The 16,426-nt window shown below is 44.0% G+C and overlaps 1 protein-coding gene across 2 annotated transcripts in view; it reads right to left on the bottom strand.

Moving 5' to 3' along the window:
• Window positions 1-871: 871 nt before the first annotated feature.
• LOC119449051 (uncharacterized) overlaps window positions 872-16,426 on the bottom strand; it is a 118,453-nt gene continuing 102,898 nt past the window's right edge. For both annotated transcript variants that reach the window (XM_049666216.1, XM_049666217.1), the window contains 2 exons: window positions 14,835-15,104; window positions 872-1,256 (listed from right to left, as the gene is read on the bottom strand). In XM_049666216.1, the coding sequence (XP_049522173.1) occupies window positions 1,129-1,256; window positions 14,835-15,104 (398 nt within the window). In that variant the 3' untranslated portion in view covers window positions 872-1,128. The remainder of the gene's footprint in view (window positions 1,257-14,834; window positions 15,105-16,426) is intronic.

Below are 16,426 nucleotides of genomic sequence, written 5' to 3'. Positions count from 1 at the left end.
GAGCACCGAGAGAAGCTTTTACTTACTTGCCTGCTTGCTTGCTTGCCTTCAAAAGTGGCTCGTACCCACTATGGGGGATTGGCCAAGAATCGGGTGATTGAAGGAAAACAATTATCGGAGTCTAATAAGGATCACTTGTGAAAATTTTTGAATGACAAAAGGATTTTATTCATATAAAATTAAAAAAATTAACAAGGAAATCATCCTGATTCAATTATATACCCCACAACAGCTGCACCAACATTGCTATGACAATGTCCGAGAGAAGAGGCACCAAAAGATATAATATTGTGTATCGTATTATTTAATCCAGCACTGTTAAATGTTTCTTCCTAAAGCATGTTTTCTTAATGAGGAAAAACGGCGGCATGACAGGAAGAAGTGTTCTATTGTTTCGTCTTCACCACAGTATGAGCACAAGGAGGAGGGCGTCAGACCAGATCGATGCAGATAAACGTTTAATGTAGGAATGCGACATCTGAATTTGGTAAAGAGGACTTCAAGTTTTCAATTGTGGCAGAATTTTCTGTTCCAAGGAAATAGGAGGTGTCGATAATCAGTTAGATTTGTTAATGGCAGGTTCCAGGAGTCTTGCATGACTGCCCGTCTCCTGAACCTAGCCGCGGTTATGCAAGCTGATGCAGGAAGAATTGGACCACCGAGGTTTTATCACTCTCGTCGTCGTTCTCCCTCTTTTAGCCACAGCCCCACTTCTCCTTATTTTAAAGTACAATATATATACATACGTGTATATATCTGGAAAAGAAACTTGAAGCGCCCAAAAATATTATAAAAATAATAATGAAAAAATACGAAAAGTTACAATCATTTTTTGCATTTTTTATAAATGTTGTGCTATATTATAAACCACTATTCGTCCAATAAATGGAGCTCTCCTTTCAGTTCCACACGATTCTATTTCATTTTTGTCATCCACTCTTCCGGACCAACAGATCACGTTGCTAACGTAAATGTGGCGCTTTTCCAGCCAGTGAAGATGAAACAAAAGTTTTAAAACTATATTAGACAAGCAAGGCAATTCTGGTGCTACAGATATTCTGCGTGCGCAAAGCACGTAACACGCAGGCTTCTTTTGGCTTCCTGCAGCACGCGTTTATTGTTTGCAGTCTACAAAGGTGCACTCGCAGCCAACTGCCGAACAAGAGCTTTTCTGTTCACTTTTCCAATATCAGTCTTGGGCAAGGAGTCGAGCAGGAAGACACCACCATACAGATGCTTGTGAGCGGCCATGTTTCCTGCAAAATTACAACAAAATTTAAATTTTACTTGTGCTCACTGTCTTGCAATCAGTGAATATATAAATAAGAAACATCAGCTGCACTCTTGATATCTAATCACACCAAATGTTTATGGGCATCAGGGGTTGTAGGCCGCACAACAGGCATGCCCGATCACCAGTCAGAAAAAGAGTGTCTGCTTCTTCGTTGAATCATAAAGTCTTCTCTATAATTCATGATTTTGGACACCGTGCCTAAGGCAAATATACTTATTTTTAGTATTCACGTCTTTCCTTGAGGTGAGCAGCGCTACTATAAGACGATGCAATGCTATCGAATTATTTTTATAGTACGCTGACATAAACAGTAGCAAATGTTTTCTTCCGCAAATAAAAGTATCTGCAGTTGTCACGACTGCAGCACAGATGTGATTGTCCAGAAGTTAGTGTATACAAGTATTATGTAAGGTTCAGGTGTTTTCGGTATGTGGTTTTGAAAACCTCCGCATAGTTTTTTTTTTATTCACAAAATGTTCACTGTCTTCCGTGCAGGAATTCTTTATCTCACTGAGTTTACCGTTCTTTGTTTCCGATTAATACTTGGTTAAATAATATTCCTGATGGCTACTGATCCTGGTTTTCAGGAAGCAATACGCTCATTTTTTTATTTTTTAGGTGCAGCAATTCAATTGAACTCAGTTTTTGTTTCCAGACATAAATTTATTGAAGACAGCATTCAATTATTGATCCAAGTACATTGCGCTTGTCGACTAACCAATATGTATAACAAAGCATGTGCCACAGAGTTAATGCTAGAATCATCCCATGCTACATATTATTTTCTGAATTAAAAATCTTCTGCACGACAGTTTAAAAACAAATTAGATTCCAGGTGTGCCTTACAGCCTCTGAAAAAAGCCTAAACTTATATACAGAAATCGATTACGTGTTATCAAAGAACAAAATTGAAAAAAGCACGCAAATAGAGTGCATTTGATGTCAAGGTGTTGCAGTACATTAAAGGGCTTATATATTACATGTTATATCGGCCCCTACAGTCACACACCATTTAAAATTTTTTTGATGAATCTTTCTTTTCGAGCTCATTCCGAGCAGGGGAGCCGTTCGATTAAAAAAAACTTGGAACTCGCATCTCTTGCTGCCATAATTAGTATGACAATGCGCTGTAACGAAGCGCTCTATAGTACGTAATGTTACATTTTTGCGAACAGGTATCTTAAAATCATTAGAGAAATAATAAGGTGTAAGCACAACAAAATAAAAAATTGTTCTGTTCGTAGTACACCAAGAAGAACGCATGTTTTTCTTCTGTCACCTCATTGCAAAGGAGTCCGGTAAGTTATTGCATTTACAATTCCTTAAATTGTTTTATTCAAAGCTTGGCTCTTATAGTGTGAGCATGTGCGATATAATGCCATTGCATACATTATTACAGATTCGAATAAAGCTTTGCATACGATTATACTCAAATTCAGGCGGGCTTTCCTCGCAAGTTATGCATGATTGCAGCAGCAGCCCTTATGCTTTTAGAAAAAAAAAAGTTGCAGTTTCGCCCGAAAGGCGAAGCATCAATTGTGATAGCAAATTTACTAGTAGAGTATGTGGAGCATGTGTAGTATGTATGTGTATAGTAGTTTTATGGGCTGGATGAACTTTGACGTATTCGCTTACTAACTTAATTAACAAGCATGGTGTCAGCGCGCTCAAACAAACATGAATAGATCACACTCGATGACCGCAGACAAGCACTGTCAAAACACTGGCGTGAGCAAGCGCGACAGAATGAATGAATGAATGTCTGTGGTTTAGTGGCGCAAGGGCCAGGTATGGCCAAAGAGCGCCATACCAGTTTTCGCAGTGAAGTGGTGGTTTCTGATATGTAGATGTGACGGGACTGTAAAGGGGCGTGGCAGGAGCAGTCACCGAAGGTTCGTGTGGTCTATCGCTTCAACGGAAACTGAGCGGCGAAAGCACAGCGCATACAAAAGTCAGAGCCGTGTGGAGATCGCTTTCAAGATAGGGTGCGCGCGACACCCCTCAGCCGCGCAAAGTAAAAGTACGCAGTTCCTGGCAGAGTAGACGACGCGCAACTTCCCTCCAGCGCTGCCTTCCCGCTTTCCTTCTTTTGCGCGGGAGATTCAGTCGCCAGTTGCCCTTGCGCCCCGTCGCAAGACACGCATTTAGTGCCGCAGCTAAACGTCGCCTCCCTTTCCTCCCTCCCATCCCCCCACGGCCTTTCGCATGACCGGATACGTCGTGTTTGCTGTTCGCCGTGCGTTCGTTCTCCGTGAAAGTGCGCGACTCGCACATACAGCATACGGCGAGCGACGACGAGTTTATCGCCGTTGGACTTTATACGGAACCTCACGGAAACGACAACGACGGTGGCAGGAATGCGCTTGGAGTGTCCATATAATTGTTATCGCAATAATAAAAGTAACATGTTAAATCCATGTAAGGTCCTGGTAAAAAAACACCCAGGTGTTTAACGACTGGTTCGTACCTTAAAACCAGGCGTTTACACGGTGAACAGGGCGCACCGTGCAGATATAAAGGCCGTGGAAGAGAAGTGTTCTTATGCGGGTTTCTGAAGGGTAATAGCTTCTTTTTAAGGTTTGAAATAATTGCATATTCTGAATGCAACGCTAATTGGCTGCTGAAAGGTTTGATTCTCTACTTTATGTTCACATACCTCTAGGACAAATGCTTTATCGTCTGCATATCGAAACAGCTTCGAACTAGTTTTTAATGGACTCAGATGAGCTAAACACATATTTAAAAGCAACGGTCCGAGGATACTGCCCTGTGGTACGCCACTCTGTTGGCTTAAAGTTGCCATAAACGTCACCAAGACTTCCACCCTGTAGTATTTCTTAAAAATAACTATGCATAAATTCGCAAAAATAATTTCGAAAGCCCAAACAGTTTAACTTTTACAACAACATATTGTAGTCTATTATATCAAATGCTTTGATCAGGTCTTAGAATAGTGGCAGTACTACGTGGTTATGTTCTAACACATTGGTGATAAAATCCACAAGTTCTTCAAGTAGAGTAGCCGAGTTGTTGTTCTTTTAGAATCCCAACTTTGCTATATAATTTAACAAAACGTGTTGCAGATGGATGGTAGACGCAAAGATTTTTCCATTATATCTACTAAGATAAAAAAAAATGTCACAGTTTCGCCCTAAGGGCGAAGCAATGAATGCGATAGCAACACAGCAATGTCATCCGAAGTAAGGTGAGCGGCTTTGGTAGCAATATGAATTGTAGTAAACATGAGCTGATTAAGTAAGCAGGTGTGCTGCGGCGTAAGTAGACCGACATGAAGAGAGACTCGATGACCACGAGAAGGCGCGTGTGAAACGGTGGTGTTGATGAGAAGCGCTTCCCGCGGGCAGCGCGTGCGAAGGGACACACCTGTAGCGCTGCACTGCCGATCCGGGCAGCATTGCGTGTGTAGCGTGCGTTGGAAAATGTGGCCCGACTATTACGAACTGAATGCACAAGCATGGTGTGAGCGCGCACAAACACGAAGAGATCACACTGAATGACAGCAGACAACGACTGTCAAAACGCTGGCAGCAAGCATACGCCGCAGCGGGCGAAGGTACGTGCGGTCTATCGCTTCAACGGAAACTGAGCGGCGAATGCACTTAAAGGTCAGAGCCGTGTGGAGATAAGAGACGGTGCGAGCGAGCGACGAGTGCGGTTGTTGGCAGAGAAGTGCGCCCCCCCCCCCCCCCCTTGCTCCCTCCGGCGCTGGCTTCCTGCTTCCTTGCTTGCGCGTGGGAGATTGAGTGCGTTCGCTCTCCGTGATAGCGCGCGTCTCCGCACGCTTCCTCTCGGGCATACGGCGCGCGGCGAAGATTTTATCTATAGGGAACCTCACGGCGACGGCGACGACGACGGCGACGACGACGCCGACGGCAGAAATCCGGTTCAAGTGTCCATATAATTGCTATCGCAATAAAATGGAGGACGCTTAAGCTTCACCATTAAGAGTGGAACGCGATAGCGTTATCCGGCCCCATTCGCATCGCATTTTTGTTTCAGTAGGCTTTACCGCTACACAGAACGTGCGAACGCCAGCCTACAAAGACCAAGCTTACACCGATCCCCTTAAATTCCGCTTCACTTTTAAACAGAAATGCATTGCTGGGAAGACGTTTTTCCAGGGGCAATATATGTCGTCTTATATTAAAATGTGATGGCCCTAGCAACTATTTTAATTATTTTATTAATTGTTTGCTATTGCAGCAACGCATGCGCGTGTCCAAAACGCATTAGGCAGGCGAAATCCTAATTTGACCTGCCGAGAATGCGAGCGCCATTTGGACAGCATTTTCGCATTTAAATCCCCGAGCGCACCGTGTTGGTATAGTAGACATGCTGTAAAAAGGATTTTCGTTTCAGTTTCTTCGTAATAGAGTTATGTTTTCTCGCACATTCAAATTACATTCCGACGCTACCATGTATGTAGGTTGTCGTTATGTCGTACTTTACCATTTTTCTGGCGGATTTCACTGTGAGAAATTCAATTTTTGTTCACCAAAACCCGGCACCACGTGGAGGGCCTGCGTGGTCGGGGTGGTTCGAAATTATTTTCTCCTTCGCTCGCTAACACCTTGCGCCACGCGGATGGCCTGCGCGGTCAAGGTGGTTGGAGATGGTTTTTTTCGACGCCGACGCCGGACATCGACGCCGACGCCGGATTTTCTGCGACACGGGGCCTTTAACGCTTTCGCGTTAAAATTGCTAGTGGTCTGTACTTGGCGCACTCTGAGGTGTTCCCATTCTTATGTAGTGGTCTTACTACGGATACTTTTAGTTTATCCGGTATGTCACCCGTTTCGAATATTCCATTTACTATCTTGAGAAGAACTGCCTTTAGTTTAATAAAGATGTAGAACAAATCTTTAAAGCGAAATTTATCAAACCCCGGAGATGTGTGCTGTTTCATCTGGCACATTACAACATATAGGTAAGATTCATAATCAGGCGGGAAATACGCAGAATGCGCGCAACCATGTTCCGGCCGATACGCGGTACTGTTATCAGGGTTCCTGCATCTCAGTTCCTATGCTGCACTTGTGAAAGCCTTATTGGGTTTATCGCATAAGGCGCGGATATTTTCTCCGCGAAAAAATTCATTTACTGCGTCTGCAATAGACGCCTTCTTTGATCTGCCCATCATTTTGTTCGCCGTTTCCGACGTTTTTCTGCTATAACTTTTGCAAATAAAACTGCCGCATTAGGTGCGTTTCTTTCTTTCGCGACTTCTTGAGGTTGCATGGTCTCTTAATGGTTTATATTCTTCTCTATTTGAAAGATCTTCTTTGTCTTTTTGCACTTTTTTCAAGTTTCATCTTACAGATAACAAATTAACTTCTTCCGCCATCTATTTATTTTTAGTATTTGTTATTTTATTATTTGCTAGTTTCTTCGACTGGAGATGTATATTTTGTAATATGTTTGTTATTTTCCTTGAACAAGCTTATGTTATCAATGATGTATGGTGTTTAATGGCGCAAGGGAAACTAATGTTATCAAGTCGTAACAGGCACATGCAACAAAATTTTCACTATGTCTATCTACTACATTGCTATACACAACATATTTTGTGAAAGTTTGATCATCACTAATTTTACTCTGTTTCTCCATCATAACCACAACGGACACAAAGCGTTGATCAGCTAATTTTGTTTGATGATACCAGATGTATAGGAATAATTTGCAAAGCGAACGATAATGTGATCGATGCAGGTTCTGGTCATTTCCGTACCAAGATATTCCTATGAGGTGTAACCTTTATTTAGAATCTCTAAGCCAAATTTCGCTAATAAATTGAGGTAATCCGTTACAACTGGGCTAGATTAATTCATTATGTCTATGGCAATGTCTCCAAATAAAACTGGCCATGCTTCATTCATGTGTTAACGAAAAAAATATGCGTAGCTCGTCTTGAAAAACATTGGCTTTCATATTAGGGGGCCTATATATCACGCATACCGTGTCAGTCATATCTTGTTTACCAATAGCAAGTCCCACCACTTATGCATGGTTAAATATTACTTGTATACTAATCAATTGGTTATTATTATTATTATTGTTATTATTATTATTTGGTTTGTACACGTATACACACAAGGACACGATGGAAATAGTGAGGGAGAAGGGCAAAACGCCTGCCACCGAGAAGGGCACAACGCCTGCCTACTCTTTCAGGAGGAGGGAATAGAGGAAATGAAAATAGGAGGAAAGAAAAGAGGAAATAAAGAAATGACGGAGACACATGCAGAACAAAACAAAATACAAATAATGTCTATAAACGGGAAGACAAGTCAGTGTCCTTCAGAAAAGTTAGCAGGGCTCGATGAGCCTCGATGGGTCGAGCAGCGCACCCCAGGGGCGTAGCCAGGGGGGGGGGGGGGGGAGGGGGGCTGATGGGGCTTCAGCCTCCTCCCCCAACCCCCAAATTTTTTCCCGGCGCACCCCAAAACAACCACCGGCGCCGGGAATTATTCCGTATGTTGTCTAGAATGTCTTTTTCACGCTCCCAAAGACACTTCGGCACGAACATTGCGAAATCGGGCTGGATTTCGTGGTAATGCTCCTGCGCTTGCAGTCACATAACGCAAGGAGCCCCATCTGAGCACAAACTTTCAAGGGCTTTTCGATAGCGAGCGGGCGCGTCGCGGCATCTCGCAGCGGCCGTGGAATCTACGAAGCTCACGGATTTCAATTCCGAACTTTGTGGGTATAAAATTTTCATTAACTTTTAACGCGAAAGGTGCACTGGTATTCCCAAAGGCGTGCTTTAGATTTTCAATTCTGGAACTTTGCGGGTTTAATGTTCTTATACACTTGGGCCAAGATGGAAGCACGCGCTCACAATCTTCCATACACGAAAATACTAAATATCGCCGTGACTGTCAGCTGGCAGCTGATAAATTTCTCCAAACATTTTCAGGAAGTGCGCCCAATGTGATCGATCAGCTGGACCAAAGCAGGCAAAGTAAAATAAGAAAAAAAAACGAAAAAAAAACGTTAGCAGCCTATTACAGAGACTGTTCTTTTTTTTTTCGGGCGATAAAATCTGGCTCTCCGTGGCCATAGGGACAGTGCTCCTATGGATTAAAGCAAAGCCCCGGCTGGAAATACTGGTATGTAAGCGCTTTTTCGCATGCGAGCTTATTGTGCGATACACATCTGAAGAACCATTTGAAAAGTTGTCCCAGTAACGCCTCGTATTTAAGCCCAGATGTACAAAACCAAACTATAGAAATTTGTGGTGAAATTATCAAAGAAAGCCTAGATGCAAAAGTAAACGCTGCAGGCTGCTTCTGCGTACTTGCTGACGAAACGACTGATATTGCTGGAATCGAACAGCTTACTGTTTGAGCAAGGTACCTAAACGAAGATGCCAACGACATAGAAGGAGTGTTTTTAGGTTTTAGCACCGGAATAGATTCCCTCTTTCATTGCGATTGGAGCTTCTATGTAAAAGTGTACGAACTGCTGCAGATTCTATGGTCACCTCTTCCAGCGCAGAGATAATATTTTACTACATGAGATTACTAAAAAACTACTTGCGCTCTACAATTGTCTGAGGAACGCATGCTTAGGCTGGTGCTTCTATACGCCCACACAGACGTCGGCATCAACGTGTCCGAAGTCATTGAGCCCTTCGCTAAACTTCCCCGCCGAGGGAACCTTGTCCTTTAGATAGCGAAGCAGCGAAAATCAATGCAAGTAAAAAGCTCTGTTGCTTCAGGTCCATAAACTCCTAATTATGAATACGTATGACTGTTCATTACCTTTTAAAACCGCACAATGTTTCACCATTTATTGTAACAGTTAGCATCATGATGAAAATCATCATGCGAATATCGAAAATTGCGACGACATCAATTACCAATTTTGACTGACCTTGCTCATTGAAAGCCAGGCCCCCGCAGCGTTTTCCAACAAACACAATCGGATATTGGGTTGTTCAACTTGCCGCATCATCTGTGGCTTTCGTTTGTCCTTTCCTTTCCTTTTGGCTACTTGCTTTTACTTCTTTTTTTGAAGCAAAGCAATAGCCTTCTATGATTTTGGGTGCAGAATAATTGTTGCCGCTGTGCAGGCAGCTAGAATGCACATTTTCGTACTGATTTATGCACCTTTCTCTATTATTCTACCCATATGGTGCTGTCGCGACCGCAGCATGGCCAAAGTACATGCATATCACGATTTCTGCGATCATAGTTAAGTTCTTGCCTGGATCGTATGTCTTTCTAAGCGTAAAGTTTACTATCTGTGACTGAGCAACATGGTTATTTGTCTTGTTTGACGCATTACATACAGTGACGTTTGCTGAGATACGTAGATTTATTGGCGACTTATACGTACATTTAAATATCTTCTTGCGAGCTTTTGTGTATACAAGCAGTGAAATTTGTTTCCGGCGACACTTTTTTGCCCTTTATCAAGTTGTATCTTTGCATTTGTGTATTCCATTCAATCTTCGCATTTCTAATGTATATTTTGAAGAACTCCTGCTTTTTATATGTACTCACTGTTGCGACTTTAATTTCGGTGCAATTACACACAATACACGACCGGTAACTGCGGCTCCTGCGCAATCCATTGCAACGAGGGACCGCATCATTGAGGTTTTTCCCTGGCCGTTGCATATGTACAAAAATGTAAACAATGTTGTTGAATGACAAAGATTCATCAAAATATTTGTGCTCAACTTGTTAATTTCATGGCCTTTACGTTTTTCATATCAGCTGCATGCACTGCGTTGCTGGTTTTGAACTGATATAGTTCTAAAGTTCGCCTGATATTTTGTGTACTTATTAAATGGACAAAAAAAACGCGGAAGCATTGATATCAGTTATTTATGCCACAATTTTAGGTACATACGAATATATTTTTTATGAAAGAATGCATACTTTCCTTGCATTCACACTGCCCAGCATTCAATAATTCGTTTGCAGTATATAATATACAATGGCATTGGCCATGTCAATGCAGTTATTATTCATGTATTTTATCCCTCGACAAAGTCTACAAAAAGGAGGCCGCGCTGTAACCTGAGCCCCCCTCCCCCCCGAACAAATATCTGGCTACGCCACTGGCGCACCCCCCTGGAAATAGGCAATCGTCAAGGGTCGCACATTGCAGCCCAATAAGTCTATATTCTCTAATTAGCAATGCGCGCTCCGCAGCAAATTCGGGACACTTTAAAACGAGATGTTCGAGTGCCAAGAGCCACAAGACAAGAGTCACAAGGCGTAAAACGACCGGCTGTCCGCACATCCTTGTTGGTATAGGCGCTCGCGCACCAACACAGATCCAACCCGTAACTTATATAAGAGTGATCTAGCATGACGGGGCAAGCCTCGACTACGAACACGGGGAGGGAACGATCCGTCTGCAACACGCCGGTCTGGGTGCTGGAATAGGAGGTGTCGGCGTATCAGAAGACGAGCGAAATGTCAGGGCAGTCACATTCGTGGTGGGCACAACTTGAAGCGAGGCGATCAGCCTCTTCATTTCCAGGGATGCCCACGTGCGAGGGTATCCAGTGGGCAATGAGGGACACTCAACTGGAAGTAATTTTGCCGGAAGTTTATTGGGTACTAGATAGAATTGGGCTATCGGCATCTTGTTTAAGTCTGCTGAGGGCAGCACGGGAGTCTGTAAGAATACAAACTTCAATTCGTTTAATTATTCGTCTACGTACTTCAGAGAAACATCAATCGCTGCCAGTTCTGCAGTTGTTGATGAGGCTGGATGTAGTCTAAAACCCCGTCTGATGTTAGTCGAAGGGCAGAAGAAAGCTGCAGAAGCGCCCTGAGCGTCGCTGTGTACAGATGCGCCGGTGAATACTTTAATATAACCTCCAACTTTTCCAAATAGGTGGGACTGGGCCAACAGAAATAGTGCCCAAACAGGCTGGCTAGACGTTTTGTGTATTTCAGGAATTGACAGATAATGGGGAAGGAATATATGTTGCGCTTCTTCGGAGTTCTGAGTGAAATAGTGTCACCTTAACTGCGATTAATGTCCACAAACAATGCCACCATTTTGCAAATCCGAGAGAACGGGCGTTGAATCAGCCGATTAATCAGTGCTTGGCCGTCTGATGCTCGGTGCAAACGCTCGATATGGTGTAGCGCTCTGGTCTGCTTGCAAGCTTATAGGGGCAACTGGTGCGCTTCTGTGAGTAGTGGAACAGATTGCGCCTCACGACGTAAGCCAAGCATGACTCAGAGGGCAACACCAAGGTCCCGTTCCAATTGAGACATCACATTTGGCGGCACGTTCAAGACTGACAAGGTATACATCATGCTAGAAAGGACAGATGATTATTATACCTAGTGCTATCGTCTGGTCGCAGCCAGCGCCCCTAGCAGTCAAGGCGGCCACATACTTGAGCAGCGACCGTGATTTGCACCGCACAGAGGTAATGACAGGGCGCCAAGAGAGGGTATCATCGATAATTACGGCCAGGTAGCGGTGGTGGTGTACCCATTGTACTGGTGTCTCTCCGAGGTACAGCCGGCTCATGCTTCGACGAGCCCGTTGCGTTGGATGATACGCAATTGCGGCTGACTTAGCTGGTGAAATCTGCAGACCAACTTCCTCCAAATACTTTGAAGTTGCATTCAGAGCTATCTGCAAGATTCCACGAAGACGTGGACCGTGGTGCGAAGGACCGCTGGTCCACACTGCAATGTCATCAGCATAGATTGCTATGCATATTGGAAAGTCAGGTTCCTGAGGCAATCGGCTAAGAAGTCTAGCAAGTACGCTGTTGAAGAGAAGCGGCGACAAGACGCTGCCATGCGGTACACCCAACTTAACAGGGTGATAATCACTTGTTGCTCCTCCAGCACGCACTTACATGTGGCGCTCAGATAGAAAGTTATGCACAAAATGAAGCAGTCGACCCGAAATCTTCGCACTCATAAAGGCGATAATTATCCCCTTATGGGGAACCGAACCGAAAGCTTGCTGTATGTCAAAGAAGAGCATGTATGCAGAGTGCTTGTTTTCTCGAGCAGACTCTAGAGATGATACGAGGTCTGCTATGCTATCAAGGGCTGAACGGTGACGACGAAAGCCGGTCATGACATCAGAAAAGAAATTCAGCTCTTGTAGCCTGCCATATAGACGAAACAGTACCATTCGTTCCACCAGCTTCATAACATTAGAAGTTAGCCATATTGGCCGATTGTACTTTAGGTGTTTTTCAGGGCGGCCGGGCTTTAAGATTGATATCACCACAGATAATTTTCAATCATTTGTGATCAGAGACGTTAGGCACACTTCGTTATATGCGTCCAAGACATTTTGATGAAAGGCCTCATTGATGTTTCGTAACGCCTGGTACGTAACACCGTCTTCACCAGGGGCAGTGCGACATTTGGAGATGCTGAGCGCGTGATGCAGCTCCTCGAGGGTGAAGTTAGCTTCATCCATCTCGCAGGCTGGACCATAGCAGAACGTTATACGTTCTGACTTGTGAGAGAATTAAGGTCACTGTTTGCGTTGTCACTAGAAATAGGAGGTACGAAAAGGTCGGCAAATGCTTCCGCAGTCCGGCCAGCCGCTATGCACAAAGCAGCAGTTGGATTCTTGCAGATCTCAGGAGTGCGGGGAGCCTTCAGTATTCGCCAAACACTTCCAAAGCCATTGGCCGTATGCAGCAAACTACACAGTGCTGCCCAGCTCTTTCGACGAAGTTGTTCAGTGTGCCGCCGTATGGCTGCGTCTAGGCGATTATACACTGTCCAAACGGAGCATCTCTTAGAGCGCTGAACTCTCCTGTAGGCGCGGTGTCGACAGGCGCGTAGCCTCAAGAGCTTAAGATCAAGGGTTCGTTTATCTATGCCCCGCCGTCGTCTTACGGTAGCTTGTTGAAGACACTCGCTGACCAGTTCAAACAACTTGTCGTGTGATGGGGCTCCCATTGAATATGCAGTCATCATGTACGACCACAACTGCACCCCCACATTTCCTATTTCCCCTGCACCATGCATACCTACTTTAACCATTGAGGTTATACATGCTTTCCGATGGCGTGTCTGCATTAACTTCATGTAAAACAATAACGTCAGTCGGAATACCTGCTCGTTCTAAGCATAAATATAATTCATTCGATTTTTTTTTCAAAATGCGTATACTTTCTGCAGCCCATTTACATTTAGATGCAACCATTCGTCCTCTATCTTATCATTTAGAGCATCTTATCAATATCACCCTGATGTTTTTTATCGGCGCGCCTTCAGTAAACCTGATTATACGTAACATAACAAAATAAAAAAGTTGTCCAGAAGCAGTCATAGGAAAGGCACAACCCCATGCGGTGATGTTATTATCGAGACATTAAGGGTGCGTTGGACATTGAATCTCAAATACGACAAAAATAATTTCCATCATTAGCTGAGTACAAAGCTGATACTAAAAAATGCGAGGAAGTCACGACCCTAGCTTAGCATCACTGATCTTGCCCTGTTCTCCTTTGCACCGACGACAGCGTGAAAACGCGCAATGACCCGCGACGGGGATCCATGTCACCTGTGAGTACGGCTCCCCCTTTCCGGCTTGTCGTTTTTGCGCTTTTTTGAAATCCGAAACGCTGAACTTTAGCTATGGGTTACTGTTGTTTTGATATGGAAGCATTTTTTCGGCTGTACCAGCCAGTTCCGAAGCACGTTGTGGCCGATGGAAATCGTTTGCCGCCTGGCCAGAGAGGTGGCGCAGGCCAATGGCGGAATTACATGCAATAGTGATGGCATTACCGCAACAATGGATTTGTCATGGACACAACACGATCGCACAACAATAATTTCATGAACACGTGTATTACTGCTCGTCAATGGCATCACAATGTTGACCGCTATAACAGAAGGACAACGACGCGTATATATCAGCGGGAAGACTGGTACGTTTATGACTAAGAGGAAGCATGAAAATAACGATGACAAGATTACAGGGCGACGATGACACGAGTATGACAATGATAGCGGCATTCCGATAGCTACTGCGATGTTGCAGTGAGCACAACAACACGACGGCATCACAACATCAGCGTGGTGATTTCATGATAGGGAGAACAGTGGCAACCATAATTAGCTCCATGTGCTATTAATGTGGCACATGTGGCAGAACGAGCGTACCTATGCTGCAGTTACATTAAATAAACGGCAATAACAATGAGAGAGTAAATACTTAAAAGCACTTCTTGCAGCAAGAATTTGGAGGATCGTACAAATCTAGTGATCATCCTCATTGCGAATGGTATCACTAATGATAGAAACTCACCACTTATAAAAAATTTTAGGGCAGTACACAACATTTTTGCAGAATAACAATATGTGAATAAATATCAACAATTTTATTTCACATACTTATGCGGTATATTTTTTTACTAGCCACACGATATTTACGACAGTTAATGGGCCAAACACAGCTTCATGCAAGCTACAGAATTTGTCTGAAGATATGCCGCAACAATTAAATTAATATAAAATTTTCACAAATCTTGCCAAAGAATGTCTTGAAGTTAACATACCCGCTACGGTAGCCTTTATTCTCTCCTGAAAAGCCGAAGGGTCATCAATCTTGTACTTGTCCTTGGGCACAATGGCGGCAGCAGGTGCCTCTCCGTAGAAGGAATGAGGCAGTCCAACCACTGCCACTTCAGCGACACCTTCAGGGTGTTCCTCCAGTATCAGTTCTTCAAGCTCGGCAGGAGCAACGTGGTTCTCCATGCACTTTATCATCTCTTTCAGCCGCTGGACGTAGTAAAAGCGGCCATCTTCGTCGTAGTAACCTGCGTCACCTAAACGAGGCACACAGTCGGCGTTGGGCATTTGCATCTACATCAATAAACGTTGATTCTGAACATATGAGTGTATCAGGTGTATTGTGAATGCAGGCTAAATTTTAGACAACGTCGGATTTTATGACTACGGCGTTCGCAAGTCAGGCGATGTTAAAGGGCGCTTCCACGCATTTTGAATGTGATAAGAGGCGTCACTGTTCTACACTGCTGCTGTGAGCATGCGAGATGAATATTATTAAATACGTAAGCACCATGCCTACCCCATGAGGAAACCTGTCCGCCCGTTCTGTAAGACGAATGTAATGGCTAAAAGCGCCGTAAGCAATAGCTCATACCCCCGTAAAGCTGAGGCTACGTACAAGCGCTCCGCAAAGTGAAGCGAATGGTGCATACTTTCATTGAAGTCAACCATACAACACACATAACAGTATACGTTTCAATAAAAAAAGGTAAAGCTCAAAACAATCATTCGAGTCATCAATACAGCATTGCATACCCTCCTCAGTAATTTCAGTGGTGGTTTTTGCAACAGCTTTGCTGGATATCCACTCTCGCAGCTTGATAACGACCGATAAGGGTGGTTAAAGGTTGGATGGAGTCCGATAAAGGTGATAAGAACAGATCAGGGTTGATAAAGTTCAGCTTTTGTCGGATAAGGTTTATAACGAAAGATAAAGCTTTAAAAGTGCTTATGCTGGTCGGAACAAGTTTGATAAGATTGATAATGACGCCGCGCTGAGTGCAGATGAGCCAGTCGCACAATGCTTACGCATATTTACACAACCCCAGTGGAGTTTCTGCGTTAATTTTTGCAATCTATGCACCATGCAGCCTACTTTCTGTCAGAATAGAAGGTTTCAGCTTTTTTTCTGCTTTTTTTAAATAAGCAGTGAACGATCAAACGGAACAACTGATGGAGCAGACGGACACAAAGTGTTGTGTCCGTCTTCTCCGTGCGCTGATGCGCTGTTTTTATAATTGAAGGCAATCTAACCCGGAAACACATCATGCTCTTTTTTTTTCACTCCATCATACGTCAACGATGCCTATTAGAGTCACCGCGTGGCTGATTGCTCAAGGGCGTTTAATATGCGCGAGCTTTTGCTCACACACGCCTGCGTTCCATAAATGTCGTTAACGCGTCCCTCCCCTCCTGAGGACGGCCATTTGCTGCATTTGTGCCCCTTCGGGAGGCCGTGGCTTCTGATATCTCCCCAACGGGAGGGGTACCAATGCAATATGAGAAGTCATGGTGAAGAGCCAATGTGGAATGGCTATCAAAGCGCATCGTGGAAAGAAGAAAAAGAAGACGCAATGCA

Source organism: Dermacentor silvarum, chromosome 4, assembly GCF_013339745.2.
Source record: "Dermacentor silvarum isolate Dsil-2018 chromosome 4, BIME_Dsil_1.4, whole genome shotgun sequence".
Taxonomy (NCBI): domain Eukaryota; kingdom Metazoa; phylum Arthropoda; class Arachnida; order Ixodida; family Ixodidae; genus Dermacentor; species Dermacentor silvarum.
This window is presented reverse-complemented; position numbering and strand designations above follow the sequence as displayed.